Source organism: Heterodontus francisci, chromosome 4, assembly GCF_036365525.1.
Source record: "Heterodontus francisci isolate sHetFra1 chromosome 4, sHetFra1.hap1, whole genome shotgun sequence".
NCBI lineage: Eukaryota > Metazoa > Chordata > Chondrichthyes > Heterodontiformes > Heterodontidae > Heterodontus > Heterodontus francisci.
In genome coordinates, this window is record NC_090374.1 from 3,175,936 (window position 1) to 3,196,190 (window position 20,255).

Sequence of the window (20,255 nt, forward strand, 5' to 3'; positions counted from 1 at the left end):
ATGTCAGAGATTATTACCTTCTGCTTTTTAATTTAGACCCTAATTTCTCAAACTCTCTCTGCAGAATATCATTTCTCATTCTATCTATGTCATTGGTTCCTATGTGGACCATGATAACTGGATCCAAACCCGTGACCTCTACCACCTAGAAGGACAAGGGCAGCAGATACATGGAAACACCACCACCTGCAAGTTTCCCTCCAAGTCACACACCATCCTGACTTGGAACTATATCGCCGTTCCTTCACTGTCGCTGGGTCAAAATCCTGGAACTCCCTTCCTAACAGCACTGTGGGTGTACCTACCCCAAATGGACTGCAGCGGTTCAAGAAGGCAGCTCACCACCACCTTCTCAAGGGCAATAAATGCTGGCCTGGCCAGCGTCGCCCACATCCCATGAGAGGATAAAAACAAAATCCTCCCCGCTCCCACTCTCTCTCCAAGCAGGAGATGCTGTTAACCCTAGCATCCGGAAGGCAACACTATCTTCGGAGCTCCCAGTCGCGGCTGCAGAAAACAGGATCTATCCCCGATTATACTGTTCCCTGTCACTACACTCCTTTTCGCTTCTCCCACTTGAATGGCAGCCTGCACCATGGTGCTATGATCAGTTTGCTCATCCACCCGGCAGTCCTTGTTCTCACCTGCACAGGTAGCGAGTACCTCATACCTGCTGGTCAAAGTCAAGGCCCAAAGCTCCTCCCATCACTACATCCTGGATCCCTGTACCTTTCTGACTCGCAGTCACTCCCACCTGTCCCTGACCAACTCTAAAGTTCAACTTAACCTCAGGGGTGCGACTGCCTCCCGGAACAAAGTGTACAGGTAACTCTCCCCCCTCCCTGATGCCCCTTAATGCCTGTAATTCAGACTCCAGCTCAGCAACTCTGAGCTGAAGGTGCTCCTGCCGCAGAAACGTACTGAAGATGTGGCTGTCAGGGGCTGCAGTGCATTCCAGAGATTCCCAGATGTTGCAGTCACAGCACATCACCATCCCTGACTCGTCTGTCAAACCTTATTGATTTATTTCATTCACTAAATTAGCAGCTAGTTTGCAAACTAATAGCAAATTACTGTCTGCTAACTTGGAGACAAAAGAACACACCAGCTCTGGAGAAAAACAAAATAAAAAAGCAGCACCTCCTTCTTCCTCTGAACCAAATTCCCAACTTTAGGGCTCTGTTTATGAACCCCTCTGCTCCCCCACCCCACTGCGCTCCACCCTCTGCTCCCCCACCCCACTGCGCTCCACCCTCTGCTCCCCCACCCCACTGCGCTCCACCCTCTGCTCCCCCACCCCACTGCGCTCCACCCTCTGCTCCCCCACCCCACTGCGCTCCACCCTCTGCTCCCCCACCCCACTGCGCTCCACCCTCTGCTCCCCCACCCCACTGCGCTCCACCCTCTGCTCCCCCACCCCACTGCACTCCACCCTACTGCGCTCCACCCTCTGCTCCCCCACCCTACTGTGCTCCATGCACAACACTGTGTGGTAGCAAACATGGAATAAAAGCGCTTCTGATATGTCTTCCTTTTTCCTCAAACGAGGATTCCCCTGCACTGTGGTTGACAGGGCCCTCAACCGTGTCCGGCCCATTTCCTGCACCTCTTCCCTCACCCTTCCCCTCACTCTCAGAGCCACGACAAGGTTCCCCTTGTCCTTACTTTCCATCCCACCAGCCTCCACATCCAAAGGATCATCCTCCGCCATTTCCGCCACGTCCAGTGTGATGCCATCACCAAATGCATCTTCCCCTCCTCTCCCCTCCCGTCAGCATTCTGAAGGGATCGTTCCCTCCGCGACACCCTGGTCCACTCCTCCATTACCACCAACACCCTGTCCCCTTCCCCTGCAATCACAGGGGGTGTAATACCTGCCCATTTACCTCCTCTCTCCTCACTATCCCAGGCCCCAAACACTCCTTTCAGGTGAAGCAGCGATTTACTTGTACTTCTTTTAATGTAGTATACTGTATTCGCTGCTCACAATGTGGTCTCCTCCACACTGGGGAGACCAAGTGCAGACTGGGTGACCGCTTTGCGGAACACCTCCGCTCAGTTCGAAAGCAGGACCCTGAGCTTCCGGTTGCTTGCCATTTCAACACACACCCCTGCTCTCATGCCCACATCTCTGTCCTGGGATTGCTGCAGTGTTCCAGTGAACATCAACGCAAGCTCGAGGAACAGCATCTCATTTACCGATTAGGCACACTACAGCCTGCCGGACTGAACACTGAGTTCAATAATTTCAGAGCATGACAGGTCCCCCTTTTTATTTTTATTAATTTTTTTCTTTTATTTGTTTTTTATTAGTTTGTTTCTATTATGCCTACCCACTGTTTTTTTCATGTTTGTGCTTTGGGCCATGGCTGTTCATATTTCTGTCCATTAACACCCTCTCTGTACTAATACGTTGTCTTTCAGCAAACCATTAACATACCATTTGCCTTTGCTCCATGACCTTCTGGTCAGTTCTTCTCTGTGACCTTGTCCTATCAACACCTTCTCTTTTGTTATCTCTTGCCCCACCCCTGCTTTACTTGCTTAAAACCGATTACATTTCCAACATAGAAAATAGGAGCAGGAGTAGGCCATTCGGCCCTTTGGGCCTGCTCCGCCATTTAAAAAAGATCATGGCTGATCGTCTAATTCTGTACCCTGTTCCCGCTTTCTCCCCATATCCCTTGATCCCTTTGGCATTAAGAAATATATCTATCTCCTTCTTGAATATATTTAATGACTTGGCCTCCACTGCCTTCTGCAGTAGAGAATTCCACAGGTTCACCACCCTCTGAGTGAAGAAATTTCTCCTCATCTCGGTTCTAAATGGCATACCCCGTATCCTGAGACTGTGACCCCTGGTTCTGGACTCCCCAGCCATCGCGAACATCCTCCCTACATCTAGCCTGTACTAGTCCTGTTAGAATTTTATAGGTTTCTATGAGATTCCCTCTCATTTTTCTAAACTCTTGTGAATATCGGCCTAGTCGACCCAATCTCTCCTCATACGTCAATCCTGCCATCCCAGGAATCAGCCTAGTAAATCTTCTTTACACTCCCTCCATGGCAAGAACATCCTTCCTCAGATAAGGAGACCAAAACTGCACACAATACTCCAGATGTGGTCTCACCAAGGCCCTGTATAATTGCAGTAAGACATCCTTGCTCCTGTACTCAAATCCTCTTGCAATGAAGGCCTTCCTAACCGCTTGCTGCACCTGAATGCTTGCTTTCAGTGACTGGTGTACAAGGATACCCAGGTCTCGTTGCACCTCCCCCTTTTCCCAAACTTTCACCATTCAGATAATCTGCCTTTCTGTTTTTACAATCAAAGTGGTTAACCTCACATTTATCCACGTTATGCTACATCTGCCATGCATTTGCCCATTCACCCAACTTGTCCAAATCACATTCGAGCTTCTTTGCATCCTCCTCACAGCTCACATTCCGCCCCCAGCTTTGTGTTGTCTGCAAACTTGGAAATGTTACATTTAGTTCCCTCACCTAAGTCATTAATAATATATTGTGAATAGCTGGGGCCCAAGCACTGATCCCTGTGATACCCCACTAGTCACTGCCTGCCACCCGGAAAAAGATCTGTTTATTCCTACTTTCTGTTTCCTGTCTGGCAACCAATTCTCAACCATGTCAGCATATTACCCTCAATCCTAAGTGCTTTAATTTTGCACACTAACCTCTCATGTGGGACCTTATCAAAAGCCTTCTGAAAATTCAAATACACCACATCCACTGGTTCTCCCTGATCTATTCTACTAGTTACATCCTCAAAAAACTCCAGTAGATTTGTTAAGCATGATCTCCCTTTCATAAACCCATGCTGACTTTATCCAATCTCATTTATGCTTTCTAGGTGTTCAGCTTACACATCCTTTATAATAGACTCCAGCATTTTCCCCACTATTGATGTAAGGCTAACTGGTCTATAATTCCCTGTTTTTTCTCTCCCTCCTTTTTTAAATAGTGGGGTTACATTTGCCACCCTCCAATCTGAAGGAACTGCTCCAGAGTCTATAGAATTTTAGACGATGACCAATGCATCCAGTATTTCCAGGGCCACTTCCTTTAGTAGTTTGCCTTTGCCAGTTCTGATGAAGGGTCACTGACCTGAAACGTTAACTCTGCTTCTCTGTCCACAGATGCTGCCAGACCTGCTGAGTATTTCCAGCATTTCTTGTTTTAGATTTTAGATTAGATTAGATTAGAGATACAGCACTGAAACAGGCCCTTCGGCCCACCGAGTCTGTGCCGAACATCAACCACCCATTTAGACTAATCCTACACTAATCCCATATTCCTACCAAACATCCCCACCTGTCCCTATATTTCCCTACCACCTACCTATACTAGTGACAATTTATAATGGCCAATTTACCTATCAACCTGCAAGTCTTTTGGCTTGTGGGAGGAAACCGGAGCACCCGGAGAAAACCCACACAGACACAGGGAGAACTTGCAAACTCCACACAGGCAGTACCCGGAATCGAACCCGGGTCCCTGGAGCTGTGAGGCTGCAGTGCTAACCACTGCGCCACTGTGCCGCCCCAATTTTGATTTCAGATATCCAGCAACTGCAGTATTTTGCTTTTATTATTATGGAATAAAAGAGAACTTGTTTACAAAGTTGGCCGAGTGACGGGAAACAGACAGTAGCGGTGAACGGTTGTTTATCAGACTGGAGAACGGTATATAGTGGGGTTCCCCAGGAGTCAGTATTGGGACTACTGCTTTCTTGGCCTAGAACTGGGTGCACAGGGCACAAATTCAAAATTTGTGGATGACACAAACTAGGAAGTATTATGAACTGTGAGGAGGATAGTGATAAACTTCAAGAGGTCGTATACAGGCTGGTGGAATGGGTGGACCTGATGCAAATGAAATTTAATGCTGAGAAGTGTGAAGTGATTCATTTTGAGAGGAAGAACAAGGAGAGGCAATATAAAATAAAGGGCACAATTCTACAGGGGGTGTAGGAGCAGAGGGACCTGGGGGTATAACATGCACAAATCTATGAAGGTGGAAGGGCAGGTTGAGAAAGCAGTTCATAAAGCATATGGGATCCTGGGCTTTATAAATAGAGGCATAGAGTACAAAAGCAAGGACTGAGAAGGACTACAAGGAATGCAAAAACAGGATTACAATGCATGTGTATAAACACATGAATTGTGGTGAATAAGGTTGGTGAGCTACAAGCACAAACAGCAGTATGGGAATATGATGTCGTGGCAATAATGGAAACGTGGCTTAAAAATGGTGAGGACTGGGTGCTTAATATACAAGGTATAAAGTGTTCAAAAAAGATAAAGATGGAAGAAAAGGGAGGTGAGGTGGCAGCACTGATTAGGGAAGACACTGCAATGTCAGAGAGAGAGAGAGAGAGAGAGAGAGAGAGAGACAGAGCGAGAGAGAGAGAGAGAGCTGCAAATCTGCAGGGAAATCACAAAGATGTACAAGAACTGCAGAGTGGTAATATTGTGGGATTTTAATTACCCAAATATCAATTGCGATAATTTTAGAGTAAAGGGTAAGGAGGGGGAGGAATTTTAAAAATGTGTTCAGAAGAACTTCCTTGATCAATATGTTCTCAGCTCAACTAGAAAGAAGGCATTGCTGGATCTGGTGCTGGGAAATGAGGTGGACCAAGTGGACTGAGCATCTGTGGGGGAGCACTTGGGTAAGAGTGATCATTGTATCATAAAGTTTAGACCAGCAATGCAAAAAAGCAAGGAACAAGATAAGGTAGAACATCTAGATTGAAAGAGGTCTAATTTCAATGCGATGAGAAGGTTACAGCGGAACCAAAGACTGACAGGAAGAGCTGGATCGAAATAATGAGTTATCTTTTAAAGAAGAGATGCTTCAGGTACAGGCTAGGTGCATTCCAACAAGAGTGAAAGGTAAGGGAAGCAAAAACAGGGCTCCTTGGATGACTAGGGAGATAGAGGTTATGAAAAGAGAGGGTGTATGATGCATGTCAGGTGAATTCCTCAAGTGAGAACCAGGCCATATACAATAGGTTGAGAGGGGAGGTGAACAGGAAAGTAAGACTGACAAAAAGAGAATATGAGAATAGAACGGCAGTTAACATAAAAAGGAACCCAAAAATAGCTAAGAGATAATGGAAGGATAGTAGGGTGGCGCAGTGGTTAGCACCGCAGCCTCACAGCTCCAGTGACCCGGGTTCAATTCTGGATACTGCCTGTGTGGAGTTTGCAAGTTCTCCCTGTGACCGCGTGGGTTTCCTCCGGGTGCTCCGGTTTCCTCCCACATTCCAAAGACTTGCAGGTTGATAGGTAAATTGGCTATTGTAAAAAATAAAATTGCCCCTAGTGTAGGTAGGTGGTAGGAGGATTGAGGGAAGGTGGGGATGTGAGAGGGAAAATGGGATTAATGTAGGATTAGTAAAAATGGGTGGTTGATGGTCGACGCAGACTCGGTGGGCCGAAGGTTCTGTTTCGGTGCTATAACTCTCTATGACTTGCCATAATCTTCCAATCTTCCCTAGATATGGGGGAGGTGCCAGAGGATTGGAGAGTGGAAAATGTGACGCCCTTATTCAAGAAAGGTTGTAAGGACAGTCTGAGTAATTACAGGCCAGTTAGTTTAACTTCAGTGGTGGGTAAGGTTTTAGAAATAATAATCAGGAAAAAAGTCAATAGATACTTGGAGAGGATCGAGTTAAATAAAGATAGTCAGCACGAACATATAAAAGGCATGCTTGACTAATATAACTGAATTTTTTGTTGACGTTACAGGGAAGGTTGGTGAAGGGAATGCAGGAGATATTGTTTTTATGAATTTTAAGAAAGTGTTTGATAAGGTAACACATAAAAGGCTGGTTAACAAAACTGAGCCCATGGAATAGGAGTAAAAACAAGAAATGCTGGAACCACTCAGCAGGTCTGGCAGCATCTGTGGAAAGAGAAGCAGAGTTAACGTTTCGGGTCAGTGACCCTTCATTGGAACTGACAAATATTAGAAAAGTCACAGGTTATAAGCAAGTGAGGTGGGGGTGGGGCAAGAGATAACAAAGGAGGTCTAGATTGGACCAGGCCACATAGCTGACCAAAAGGTCACGGAGCAAAGGCAAACAATATGTTAATGGTGTGTTGAAAGACAAAGCATTAGTACAGAATAGGTGTTAATACACTGAATATTGAACAGCAGCAAGTGCAAACATGAAAAAAAAACAGTGGGCAAGCAAACTGAACAAACTAAGATGAAATGAAATAAATGCAAAAAAAAATAAAAAAATAACTAAAAATGAAAGTAAAATGGGGGGCTGTCATGCTCTGAAATTATTGAACTCAATGTTCAGTCTGGAAGGCTGTAGTGTGCCTAATCAGTAAATGAGATGCTGTTCCACGAGCTTGCATTGATGTTCACTGGAACACTGCAGCAATCCCAGGACAGAGATGTGAGCATGAGAGCAGGGCAGAGTGTTGAAATGACAAGCAACCGGAAGCTCAGGGTCCTGCTTGCGGACTGAGCGGAGGTGTTCCGCAAAGCGGTCACCCAGTCTGCGCTTGGTCTCCCCAATGTAGAGGAGACCACATTGTGAGCAGCGAATACAGTATACGACATTGAAAGAAGTACAAGTAAATCGCTGCTTCACCTGAAAGGAGTGTTTGGGGCCTGGGATAGTGAGGAGAGAGGAGGTAAATGGGCAGGTATTATACCTCTTCCATGGAATAGGAGGGTCAGTCCAATTGGATAAAACAAATTGGCTCAAGGACAGAAAACAGTGAGTCGCAGTACATGCTGTTTTTCAGACTGGAGGATGATAGTGGTGTTCCTCAAGGGTCAGTGCTGGGACCACTGCTTTTCTTGCTATATAAAAATGACTTGGATCTTGGAATACAGAGGAGAATTTCAAAATTTGCCAATGACACCAAACTTGGAGGTGTAGCAAACAGTGAGAATGATATGAACCACCTGCAACAGAACAGAGATAGACTGGCAGAATGGGCAAAGAGTTGGCAGATGGAATTTAATACTGACAAGTGTGAGGTGATGCATTTTGGCAGAAGGAATAGGGAGAGGCAATGTATACTTAATGACACAGTTCTGAAGAGTGTGCAGGAACAGAGGGACCTGGGGGTTCATGTTTACAGATCTTTGAAGGTGGCAGGACATATTGAGAGAGTGATTAGTAAAGCATATGGGATCTTGGGCTTCATAAATAGAGACATTGAATACAAAAGCAGGGAGGTTATACTGAACCTTTATAAAGCTCTGGTTCGGCCCCAACTGGAGTATTACATCCAGTTCTGGTCACCACACTTCAAAGAGGATATGAGGGTCCTTGAGAGGGTGCAGAGGAGATTTACCAGAATGGTTCCAGGGATGGAGGATTTTAGTTTCAAGGTTAGGTTGGAAAAGCTGCGGTTGTTCTCCTTGGAACAAAGAGATTGAAGGGAAGAGTATGTGCACAAGATTATGAAAGGCTGAGATCAGTTGGACAAGGAAAAACCGTTCTCACTAACTAATGGCACAATGACCAGGGGTAACAGATTGTAGGTTTTGGAAAAGAGATACAGGGGAATATGAGGAAGAACTTTTTTACACAGTGGATGGCAATGACCTAGAACTCATTGCCCACAAAGGCAGTGGAAGCAGAGACAATCAATGACTTCAAAAGGAAGTTGGATGGCCACTTGAAGGAAATAGACTAGATCTACGGGGATCGAGCGGGGAGTGGACTGAATAGATAGCTCCGTGGAGAGTTGGTATGGACTTGTTGGGCCGAACGGCTGCCTCCGGTGACGTAAATGACTCTTAAGTTATGGTGACTCTTTATAAAACACTGGTTCGGCCTCAATGGAGTATTGTATCCAATTCTGGGCAGTGCACTTTAGGAAGGATGTGAAGGCATTTAGAGAGGGTGCAGAAAATATTCCAGGGATGAGGGACTTCAGTTACGTGGAGAGGTTGGAGAAGTTGGGTCTGTTCTCCTTGGAGAAGAGATGATTCAAAGGAGATTTGATAGAGGTGTGCAAAATCATGAGGGGTCTGGACAGAGTAGAAAGGGAGAAACTGTTCCCACTGTTGGAAGGGTCAAGAGGCAGAGGGCACTGATTTAATTTATTGGCAGAAGAGCCAAAGGTGACAGGAGAAACATAGAAAATAGGAGCAGGAATATTATATTATCATCGTGGTTGATCATCCAACTCAGTAACCTGTTCCGGCTTTCACGCCATATCCTTTGATCCCTTTAAACCCAAGAGCGATATCTAACTCCTTCTTGAAAACATACAATGTTTTGGCCTCAACTGCTTTCTGTGGGAGCGAATTCCACAGGCTCACCACTCTCTGGGTGAAGAAATTTCTCCTCATCTCAGTCCTGAAAGGTTTACCCCGTATCCTTAGACTATGACCCCTGGTTCGGGACTCCCCCACCATCAGGAACATCCTTCCTGCATTTACCCTGTCAAGTCCTGTTAGAATTTGATAGGTTTCTATGAGATCCCCCCTCACTCTTCTGAACTCCAGCGAATATAATCCGAACCGACTCAATCTCTCCTCATAAGTCAGTCCCGCCATCCCAGGAATCAGTCTGGTAAACCTTCGCTGCACTCCCTCTACAGCAAGAACATCTTTCCTCAGATAAGGATACCAAAACTGCACACAATATTCCAGGTGTGGCCTCACTAAGGCCCTGTATAATTGCAGCAAGACATCCCTGCTCCTGTACTCGAATCATCTTGCTATGCAGGACAACAAACCATGCGCCTTTTTTACCGCCTGTTGGACCGGCATGCTGACCATCAGCGACTGGTGTACGAGAACACCCAGGTCTCGATGCATAGTGCCCTCTCTCAGTTTATAGCCTTTCAGATAATAATCTGCCTTCCTGTTTTTGCTACCAAAGTGGATAACTTCACATTTATCCACATTATACTGCATCTGCCATGCATTAGCCCACTCACTCAACTTGTGCAAATCACCCTGAAGCCTCTCTGCATCCTCCTCACAACTCACCCTCCCACCCAGTTTTGTGTCATGTGCAAATTTGGAGATATTACATTTAGTTCCCTCATCTAAATCATTAATATATATTGTGAATAGCTGGGGTCCTAGCACCGATCCCTGCGGTACCCCACTAGTCACTGCCTGCCATTCGGAAAAAGACCCATTAATCCCTACTCTTTGTTTCCTGTCCGCCAACCAATTTTCTATCCATCGCAATACACTACCCCCAATCCCATGCACTTTAATTTTACACGCTAACCTCTTATGTGGGACTTTGTCGAAAGCCGTCTGAAAGTCCAAATAAACCACATCCTTGTGGAAGAACATTTCTTTTTAAACGCAGCTAGGAGTTAGGATCTGGAATGCACTGTCTGAGAGTGTGGTGGAGGCAGGTTCAGTGAGTGTTTAGGATCTGGAATGCACTGTCTGAGAGTGTGGTGTAGGCAGGTTCAGGGTGTGTTTAGGATCTGGAATACACTGTCTGAGAGTGTGGTGGAGGCAGGTTCAGTGAGTGTTTAGGATCTGGAATGCACTGTCTGAGAGTGCGGTGGAGGCAGGTTCAGTGAGTGTTTAGGATCTGGAATGCACTGTCTGAGAGTGTGGTGGAGGCAGGTTCAGTGTGTGTTTAGGATCTGGAATGCACTGTCTGAGAGTGTGGTGGAGGCAGGTTCAGTGAGTGTTTAGGATCTGGAATGCACTGTCTGAGAGTGTGGTGGGGGCAGGTTCAGTGTGTGTTTAGGATCTGGAATGCACTGTCTGAGAGTGTGGTGGAGGCAGGTTCAGTGAGTGTTTAGGATCTGGAATGCACTGTCTGAGAGTGTGGTGGAGGCAGGTTCAGTCCGTGTTTAGGATCTGGAATGCACTGTCTGACAGTGTGGTGGAGGCAGGTTCAGTGTGTGTTTAGGATCTGGAATGCACTGTCAGAGTGTGGTGGAGGCAGGTTCAGTGAGTGTTTATGATCTGGAATGCACTGTCTGAGAGTGTGGTGGAGGCAGGTTCAGTGAGTGTTTAGGATCTGGAATGCACTGTCTGAGAGTGTGGTGGAGGCAGAGTCAGTGAGTGTTTATGATCTGGAATGCACTGTCTGAGAGTGTGGTGGAGGGAGAGTCAGTGAGTGTTTAGGATCTGGAATACACCGTCTGAGAGTGTGTTGGAGGCAGGTTCAGTGAGTGTTTAGGATCTGGAATACACCGTCTGAGAGTGTGTTGGAGGCAGAGTCAGCACTTGTAACTGGTTGTAAAAGGAAATAATGTCTGCCGATGCAAAGACTGATCGAAAACAGAGAGCATCACAAAATGTAAAAGTTGGGAATTCAGTACTGTGGAGGAAATCGCTTTTTGCCTCCAATATTGTGGTAATTCATGTACTTGAGACAGTATTTAAAATTTGTGTTAGTGCTTAGTGCATGTTAGTGTGTAGAAAAAGAAAACAACTTATTACAAACTAAAAAGTAGAGATTAATAATTTAGACTAAGATATGGCAGAACAGAAATAAAAGCAAAATGCTGGAAATACTCAGCAGGTCGGGCAGTATCTGTGGAGAGAGAAACAGAGTTAATAAAAACAGCGAGTGCTGGAAATACTCAGCAGGTCGGGCAGTATCTGTGGAGAGAGAAACAGAGTTAATAAAAACAGCGAGTGCTGGAAATACTCAGCAGGTCAGGCAGTATCTGTGGAGAGAGAAACAGAGTTAATAAAAACAGCAAGTGCTGGAAATACTCAGCAGGTCGGGCAGTATCTGTGGAGAGAGAAACAGAGTTAATAAAAACAGCAAGTGCTGGAAATACTCAGCAGGTCAGGCAGTATCTGTGGAGAGAGAAACAGAGTTAATAAAAACAGCGAGTGCTGGAAATACTCAGCAGGTCAGACAGTATCTGTGGAGAGAGAAACAGAGTTAATAAAAACAGCGAGTACTGGAAATACTCAGCAGGTCAGGCAGTATCTGTGGAGAGAGAAACAGAGTTAATAAAAACAGCGAGTGCTGGAAATACTCAGCAGGTCAGACAGTATCTGTGGAGAGAGAAACAGAGTTAATAAAAACAGCGAGTACTGGAAATACTCAGCAGGTCAGGCAGCATCTGTGGAGAGAGAAACTGCGTTCTGATGAAAGGTGTTGAGGGTTTCTGCCTCTACCAGCCTTTCAGAGAGTTCCAGATCCCCACCACCATCTGGGTGAAAAGCTTTTTCAACTTCCTTCCAGTTACTTTAAATCAATGCCCCCAGTTAATGACCCCGTTGCTAAGGGAACTGGGTCCTTCCTATCCACTGTATCTAGACCCCTCATAATTTTATACACCTCAATTAAATCTCCCATCAGTCTCCTCTCAGAGTCATAGAGTCATTACAGCACAGAATGCGGCCATGCTGGCTCTCAGTAGACCAATCCAGTCAGTCCCACTCCCCCACTCTAACTCGGTAGCCCGGCAAGTTTATTTCCCTCAAGTGCCCATTCAATTTCCTTTTGAAATCTTTAATTGTCTCCGCTTCCACTGCCCTCATGGGTGGCGAGTTCCAAGTCATTACCACTCACTGCATCTCTTACCCAAAACCTTCCTGTCCAGTACCATCACATCCTTCCTGTAATGTGGTGACCAGAACTGCACACAATACACAAGTTGCGCAGTGGTTAGCACCGCAGCCTCACAGCTCCAGTGACCCGGGTTCAATTCTGGGTACTGCCTGTGTGGAGTTTGCAAGTTCTCCCTGTGTCTGCGTGGGTTTGCTCCGGGTGCTCCGGTTTCCTCCCACATGCCAAAGACTTGCAGGTTGATAGGCAAATTGGCCATTATAAATTGTCACTAGTATAGGTAGGTGGTAGGGATATGGAATTAGTATAGGATTAGTATAAATGGGTGGTTGATGGTCGGCACAGACTCGGTGGGCCGAAGGGCCTGTTTCAGTGTTGTATCTCTAAATAAAATAAATAAATAAAATAAAATAAAAATATGACAGCACCCTCTAATATCCCCCCATTAATGTAACAGGGAAATATGACAACACCCTCTAATATCCCCACATTAATGTAATAGGGATATATGACAACACCCTCTAATATCCCCACATTAATGTAACAGGGAAATATGACAACACCCTCTAATATCCCCACATTAATGTAACAGGGAAATATGACAACACCCTCTAATATCCCCACATTAATGTAACAGGGATATATGACAACACCCTCTAATATCCCCACATTAATGTAACAGGGAAATATGACAGCACCCTCTAATATCCCCACATTAATGTAATAGGGATATATGACAACACCCTCTAATATCCCCACATTAATGTAACAGGGATATATGACAACACCCTCTAATATCCTCACATTAATGTAATAGTGATATATGACAACACCCTCTAATATCCCCACATTAATGTAACAGGGATATATGACAACACCCTCTAATATCCTCACATTAATGTAACAGGGATATATGACAACACCCTCTAATATCCTCACATTAATGTAATAGTGATATATGACAACACCCTCTAATATCCCCACATTAATGTAACAGGGATATATGACAACACCCTCTAATATCCCCACATTAATGTAATAGGGAAATATGACAACACCCTCTAATATCCTCACATTAATGTAATAGGGATATATGACAACACCCTCTAATATCCTCACATTAATGTAATAGTGATATATGACAACACCCTCTAATATCCCCACATTAATGTAACAGGGATATATGACAACACCCTCTAATATTCCCACATTAATGTAATAGGGAAATATGACAACACCCTCTAATATCCCCACATTAATGTAATAGGGAAATATGACAACACCCTCTAATATCCTCACATTAATGTAATAGTGATATATGACAACACCCTCTAATATCCCCACATTAATGTAATAGTGATATATGACAACACCCTCTAATATCCCCACATTAATGTAACAGGGATATATGACAACACCCTCTAATATCCCCACATTAATGTAATAGGGATATTTGACAACACCCTCTAATATCCCCACATTAATGTAACAGGGATATATGACAACACCCTCTAATATCCCCACATTAATGTAATAGGGATATATGACAACACCCTCTAATATCCCCACATTAATGTAACAGGGATATATGACAGCACCCTCTAATATCCCCACATTAATGTAATAGTGAAATATGACAGCACCCTCTAATATCCCCACATTAATGTAATAGGGATATATGACAGCACCCTCTAATATCCCCACATTAATGTAACAGGGATATATGACAACACCCTCTAATATCCCCACATTAATGTAATAGGGATATATGACAGCACCCTCTAATATCCCCACATTAATGTAATAGTGAAATATGACAGCACCCTCTAATATCCCCACATTAATGTAATAGGGATATATGACAGCACCCTCTAATATCCCCACATTAATGTAACAGGGATATATGACAACACCCTCTAATATCCCCACATTAATGTAATAGGGATATATGACAGCACCCTCTAATATCCCCACATTAATGTAACAGGGATATATGACAGCACCCTCTAATATCCCCACATTAATGTAATAGTGAAATATGACAACACCCTCTAATATCCCCACATTAATGTAATAGGGATATATGACAACACCCTCTAATATCCCCACATTAATGTAATAGAGATATATGACAGCACCCTCTAATATCCCCACAGTAATGTAACAGGGATATATGACAACACCCTCTAATATCCCCACATTAATGTAATAGGGAAATATGACAGCACCCTCTAATATCCCCACATTAATGTAATAGGGAAATATGACAGCACCCTCTAATATCCCCACATTAATGTAATAGGGATATATGACAGCACCCTCTAATATCCCCACATTAATGTAATAGGGAAATATGACAGCACCCTCTAATATCCCCACATTAATGTAACAGGGATATATGACAGCACCCTCTAATATCCCCACATTAATGTAATAGTGAAATATGACAACACCCTCTAATATCCCCACATTAATGTAATAGGGATATATGACAACACCCTCTAATATCCCCACATTAATGTAACAGGGATATATGACAACACCCTCTAATATTCCCACATTAATGTAATAGGGAAATATGACAACACCCTCTAATATCCCCACATTAATGTAACAGGGATATATGACAGCACCCTCTAATATCCCCACATTAATGTAATAGTGAAATATGACAGCACCCTCTAATATCCCCACATTAATGTAATAGGGATATATGACAGCACCCTCTAATATCCCCACATTAATGTAACAGGGATATATGACAACACCCTCTAATATCCCCACATTAATGTAATAGGGATATATGACAGCACCCTCTAATATCCCCACATTAATGTAATAGTGAAATATGACAGCACCCTCTAATATCCCCACATTAATGTAATAGGGATATATGACAGCACCCTCTAATATCCCCACATTAATGTAACAGGGATATATGACAACACCCTCTAATATCCCCACATTAATGTAATAGGGATATATGACAGCACCCTCTAATATCCCCACATTAATGTAACAGGGATATATGACAGCACCCTCTAATATCCCCACATTAATGTAATAGTGAAATATGACAACACCCTCTAATATCCCCACATTAATGTAATAGGGATATATGACAACACCCTCTAATATCCCCACATTAATGTAATAGAGATATATGACAGCACCCTCTAATATCCCCACAGTAATGTAACAGGGATATATGACAACACCCTCTAATATCCCCACATTAATGTAATAGGGAAATATGACAGCACCCTCTAATATCCCCACATTAATGTAATAGGGAAATATGACAGCACCCTCTAATATCCCCACATTAATGTAATAGGGATATATGACAGCACCCTCTAATATCCCCACATTAATGTAATAGGGAAATATGACAGCACCCTCTAATATCCCCACATTAATGTAACAGGGATATATGACAGCACCCTCTAATATCCCCACATTAATGTAATAGTGAAATATGACAACACCCTCTAATATCCCCACATTAATGTAATAGGGATATATGACAACACCCTCTAATATCCCCACATTAATGTAACAGGGATATATGACAACACCCTCTAATATCCCCACATTAATGTAATAGAGATATATGACAGCACCCTCTAATATCCCCACAGTAATGTAACAGGGATATATGACAACACCCTCTAATATCCCCACATTAATGTAATAGGGAAATATGACAGCACCCTCTAATATCCCCACATTAATGTAATAGGGAAATATGACAGCACCCTCTAATATCCCCACATTAATGTAATAGGGATATATGACAACACCCTCTAATATCCCCACATTAATGTAATAGGGAAATATGACAGCACCCTCTAATATCCCCACATTAATGTAATAGGGAAATATGACAGCACCCTCTAATATCCCCACATTAATGTAATAGGGAAATATGACAGCACCCTCTAATATCCCCACATTAATGTAATAGGGATATATGACAACACCCTCTAATATCCCCACATTAATGTAATAGGGAAATATGACAGCACCCTCTAATATCCCCACATTAATGTAATAGGGAAATATGACAGCACCCTCTAATATCCCCACATTAATGTAATCGGGAAATATGACAGCACCCTCTAATATCCCCACATTAATGTAACAGGGATATATGACAACACCCTCTAATCTTCTTTGGCCTGCTTATCTCGAGAGACAATGGGTAAGCACCTGGAGGTGGTCAGTGGTTTGTGGAGCAGCGCCTGGAGTGGCTATAAAGGCCAATTCTAGAGTGACAGACTCTTCCACAGGCACTGCAGATAAAATTGGTTGTCAGGGCTGTTACACAGTTGGCTCTCTCCTTGCGCTTCGGTCTTTTTTCCTGCCAACTGCTAAGTCTCTTCGACTTGCCACGCTTTAGCCCGGCCTTTATGGTTGCTCGCCAGCTCTGGCGATCACTAGCAACAGACTCCCACGACTTGTGATCAATGTCACAGGACTTCATAATGTAATAGGGATATATGACAACACCCTCAAACACCCCCACATTAATGTAACAGGGATATATGACAATATCCCCTGTGATGCAAATGTCTACACCGTGTATTTGAATCCAGCAGGTGTCTCTTACCAAGCCTTGGAGCCAGTCCCAGTGCACATGTTGAGCCCAGAGTTCTTGTGCTTCTCCCAGGGTCCATCGTCAATAGAGATCTCATAGTATGAGGCCCTATGAAGCGAGAATTTAAGACTTTGTTTGTGGGAATGATATCGCAGCCTGCACAAAACAGAACATATCCCAGGTCAAGTGTGAGCACCCGAGTCCTACCAGTTTTAACACACCAGACCCACTCCCAGAGTGAGGAACGGAGCCCTGCGGGTGGGGAGAGGATAGACAAAGTATCCCAACATTGGGCAAGTTCGCACACAGTGGACAGCTGACTGACTGAGGACAGTGCACCCTCTGACAGCACCTCACACACCACGAAACAAAATGGCCACACACCCAGAGACAGCGCACCATCCCCCAGGACTCCCGTACTTCCACCATACGCGCTTGCCCCACAAAACTTCCACACTTCTACCCTCCTCCCAGGACTCCCACATTTCCACCCCATGCCCTTCCCCCACCTCCCTCAAGACTTCCACACCTTTCACACTTCTACCCCTCCCTCGCACTTCGCCACCCCACCAGTCCAGAATTCCAGGGGCTCCCTCACTCCCCAGTAAACTTCTTTTGTCTCCCTTCTCTGTGACAATCCTGCCTTTCCAAGGTGTTTCAGGTGCATCAGAGCTGCAGCCTGATATTTTTCCTTCATGGGATGTGGGCGATGCTGGCCAGGCCAGCATTTATTGCCCATCCCTAATTGCCCTCGAGAAGGTGGTGGTGAGCTGCCTTCTTGAACCGCTGCAGTCCATGTGAGGTAGGTACACCCACAGTGCTGTTAGGGAGGGAGTTCCAGGATTTTGAAACAGCAACAGTGAAGGAACGGCGATATATGCACCTCCTGCCCTTGTCCTTCTAGGCTTGGGAGATGCCACTGAAGGAGCCTTGGTGCATTGCTGCAGTGCATCTTGTAGATGGTACACACTGCTGCCACTGTACGTCGGTGGTGGAGGGAGTGAATGTTTGTGGATGGGGTGCCAATCAAGCAGGCTGCTTTGTCCTGGATGGTGTCGAGCTTCTTGAGTATTGTTGGAGCTGCACCCATCCAGGCAAGTGGAGAGTATTCCATCACACTCCTGACTTGTGCCTTGTAGATGGTGGACAGGCTTTGGGGAGTCAGGAGGTGAGTTAATCGCCACAGGATCCCTAGCCTTGACCTGCTCTTGTAGCCACAGTATTTAAATGACTACTCCAGTTCAGTTTTGGTCAATGGTAACCCCAAGAATGTTGATAGTGGGGGATTCAGTGATGGTCATCACTGACACTGAAAGTCATGGGGAGATGGTTAGATTCTCACCTTGAAAATGGTCATTACCTGGCACTTGTGTGGCACGAATGTTACTTGCCACTTATCAACCCAACCTGAACATTGTCCAGGTCTTGCTGCACGTGAGCACGGACTGCTTCAGTATCTGAGGAGTTGCAAATGGGACTAAACATTGTGCAATTATCATCAAACATCCCCACTTCTGACCTTATGATTGGTCTTAAATCTAAAGAAAGGAAACTACGAAGGTATGAGGAGACAAATTAGCTGTGGTAGATTGGGAAATTACATTAAAAGGTATGACATTAAATAGGCAATGACTAGCATTTAAAGAATTAATACATGATTTACAACAAATATACATTCCTTTGAGACACAAAAAACCAGCAGCAAAAGTGATCCAACCATGGCTAACAAGAGAAGTTAAAGATTGCATTAGATCAAAGGAAGAGGCTTATAAAGTTGCCAAAAAAGTCATAAGCCTGAGGATTGGAAGTATTTTAGATTTCAGCAAAGGAGGACCAAGAAACTGATAAACTAAAAGAAAATAGAATATGAAAATAAACAAGCTGGAATCATAGGAAGTTTACAGCAGAGAAAGAGGCCACTTGGAAACATAAGAACAGACTGTAACAGCTTCGAGAGATATGTAAAAAGGAACAGATTAGCAAAGACAAATATGTGCCCATTCCAGGCAGAGAGGAGGAAATTTATAGTGGGGAATAAGAAAACGGCAGAGAAACTAAACAAAAAACTTTGTCTCTGTCTGGGACTGAAAGTTGGTAAATCCCCTGGACCTCATATTTACATCCCAGAGTGCTGGAAGATAGTGGATGCATTGGTCATTTTGTAAAATTCTACAGATTCTGGAGCAGCTACTGAAGGAAGCAAATGTAATCCCACTATTTAAGAAAGGCGGGAGAGAGAAAACGGGGAACTACAGACCTATTAGCCTGAGATCAGTAGTAGGGAAAATGTTAGTGGTTGGTAAGCAAAATTAAAGCAGGTGGGATTGGGGATAATATACTGGCATTGATTGAGAATGGTTAATGGAGAGAAAACAGGGAGGAGCAAAAAGTGTGAAAATGCAATAGTTATAGTGGATTCATTGTAAGGGGAATAGATAGTTTCTGTGGCCGCAAAAGAGACTCCATGATGGTATGTTGACTCCCTGGTGCTGGGTCAAGGATGTCTCAGAGCGGGTACAGGACATTCTGAAGGGGAAGGGTGAACAGCCAGTGGTCGTGGTACACATTGGTACAAACGATCTAGGTAATAAAAAGGATGAGGTCCTAAAAACAGAATAAAGGGAGCTAGGAAGGAAGTTGAAAAATAGGACCTCAAAGGTAGTGATCTCAGGATTACTACCAGAGCTGGTCAGAATAGAAATAGCAGGATATATCGGATGAATACGTGGCTGAAGAGATGGTGTGAGGGAGAGGGTTTTAGATTCCTGGGATATTGGGACCGGCTCTGGGTGGGTGGGGGGGGGAGTGGGTGGGACCAGAACAAACTGGACGGGTTACACCTGGGCAGGACCGGGACTGATGTCCGAGGGGGAGTATTTGCAAGAGTGGTTGGGGAGGGTTTAACTAAAATGGCAGGGGGATGGGAACCTTTGCAAGGAGTCAGAGGAGGGGGGATCAAAGACAAGGACAAAAGACAGTAAGTGGAATAAGAAAAGTGATAGGCAGAGAAATCAAGGGCCAGAATCAAACCGGGTCACAGTGAAAAATAGTGAGAAGGGGACAAGTAATGTTAAAAAGACAAGCCTTAAGGCTTTGTGCCTTAACGTGTGGAGCATTCACAATAAAGTGGATGAATTA

At 44.4% G+C, this 20,255-nt stretch overlaps 1 protein-coding gene across 5 annotated transcripts in view; it reads right to left on the reverse strand.

Moving 5' to 3' along the window:
- nadk2 (NAD kinase 2, mitochondrial) overlaps positions 1-20,255 on the reverse strand; it is a 122,497-nt gene that overhangs the window by 38,728 nt on the left and 63,514 nt on the right. For 4 of the 5 annotated variants that reach the window (XM_068029080.1, XM_068029077.1, XM_068029081.1 and 1 more), the window contains exon 8: positions 17,130-17,273. In XM_068029080.1, coding sequence (XP_067885181.1) covers positions 17,130-17,273 — 144 coding nt within the window. The remainder of the gene's footprint in view (positions 1-17,129; positions 17,274-20,255) is intronic. The other variant, XM_068029079.1, reaches the window with a different exon arrangement.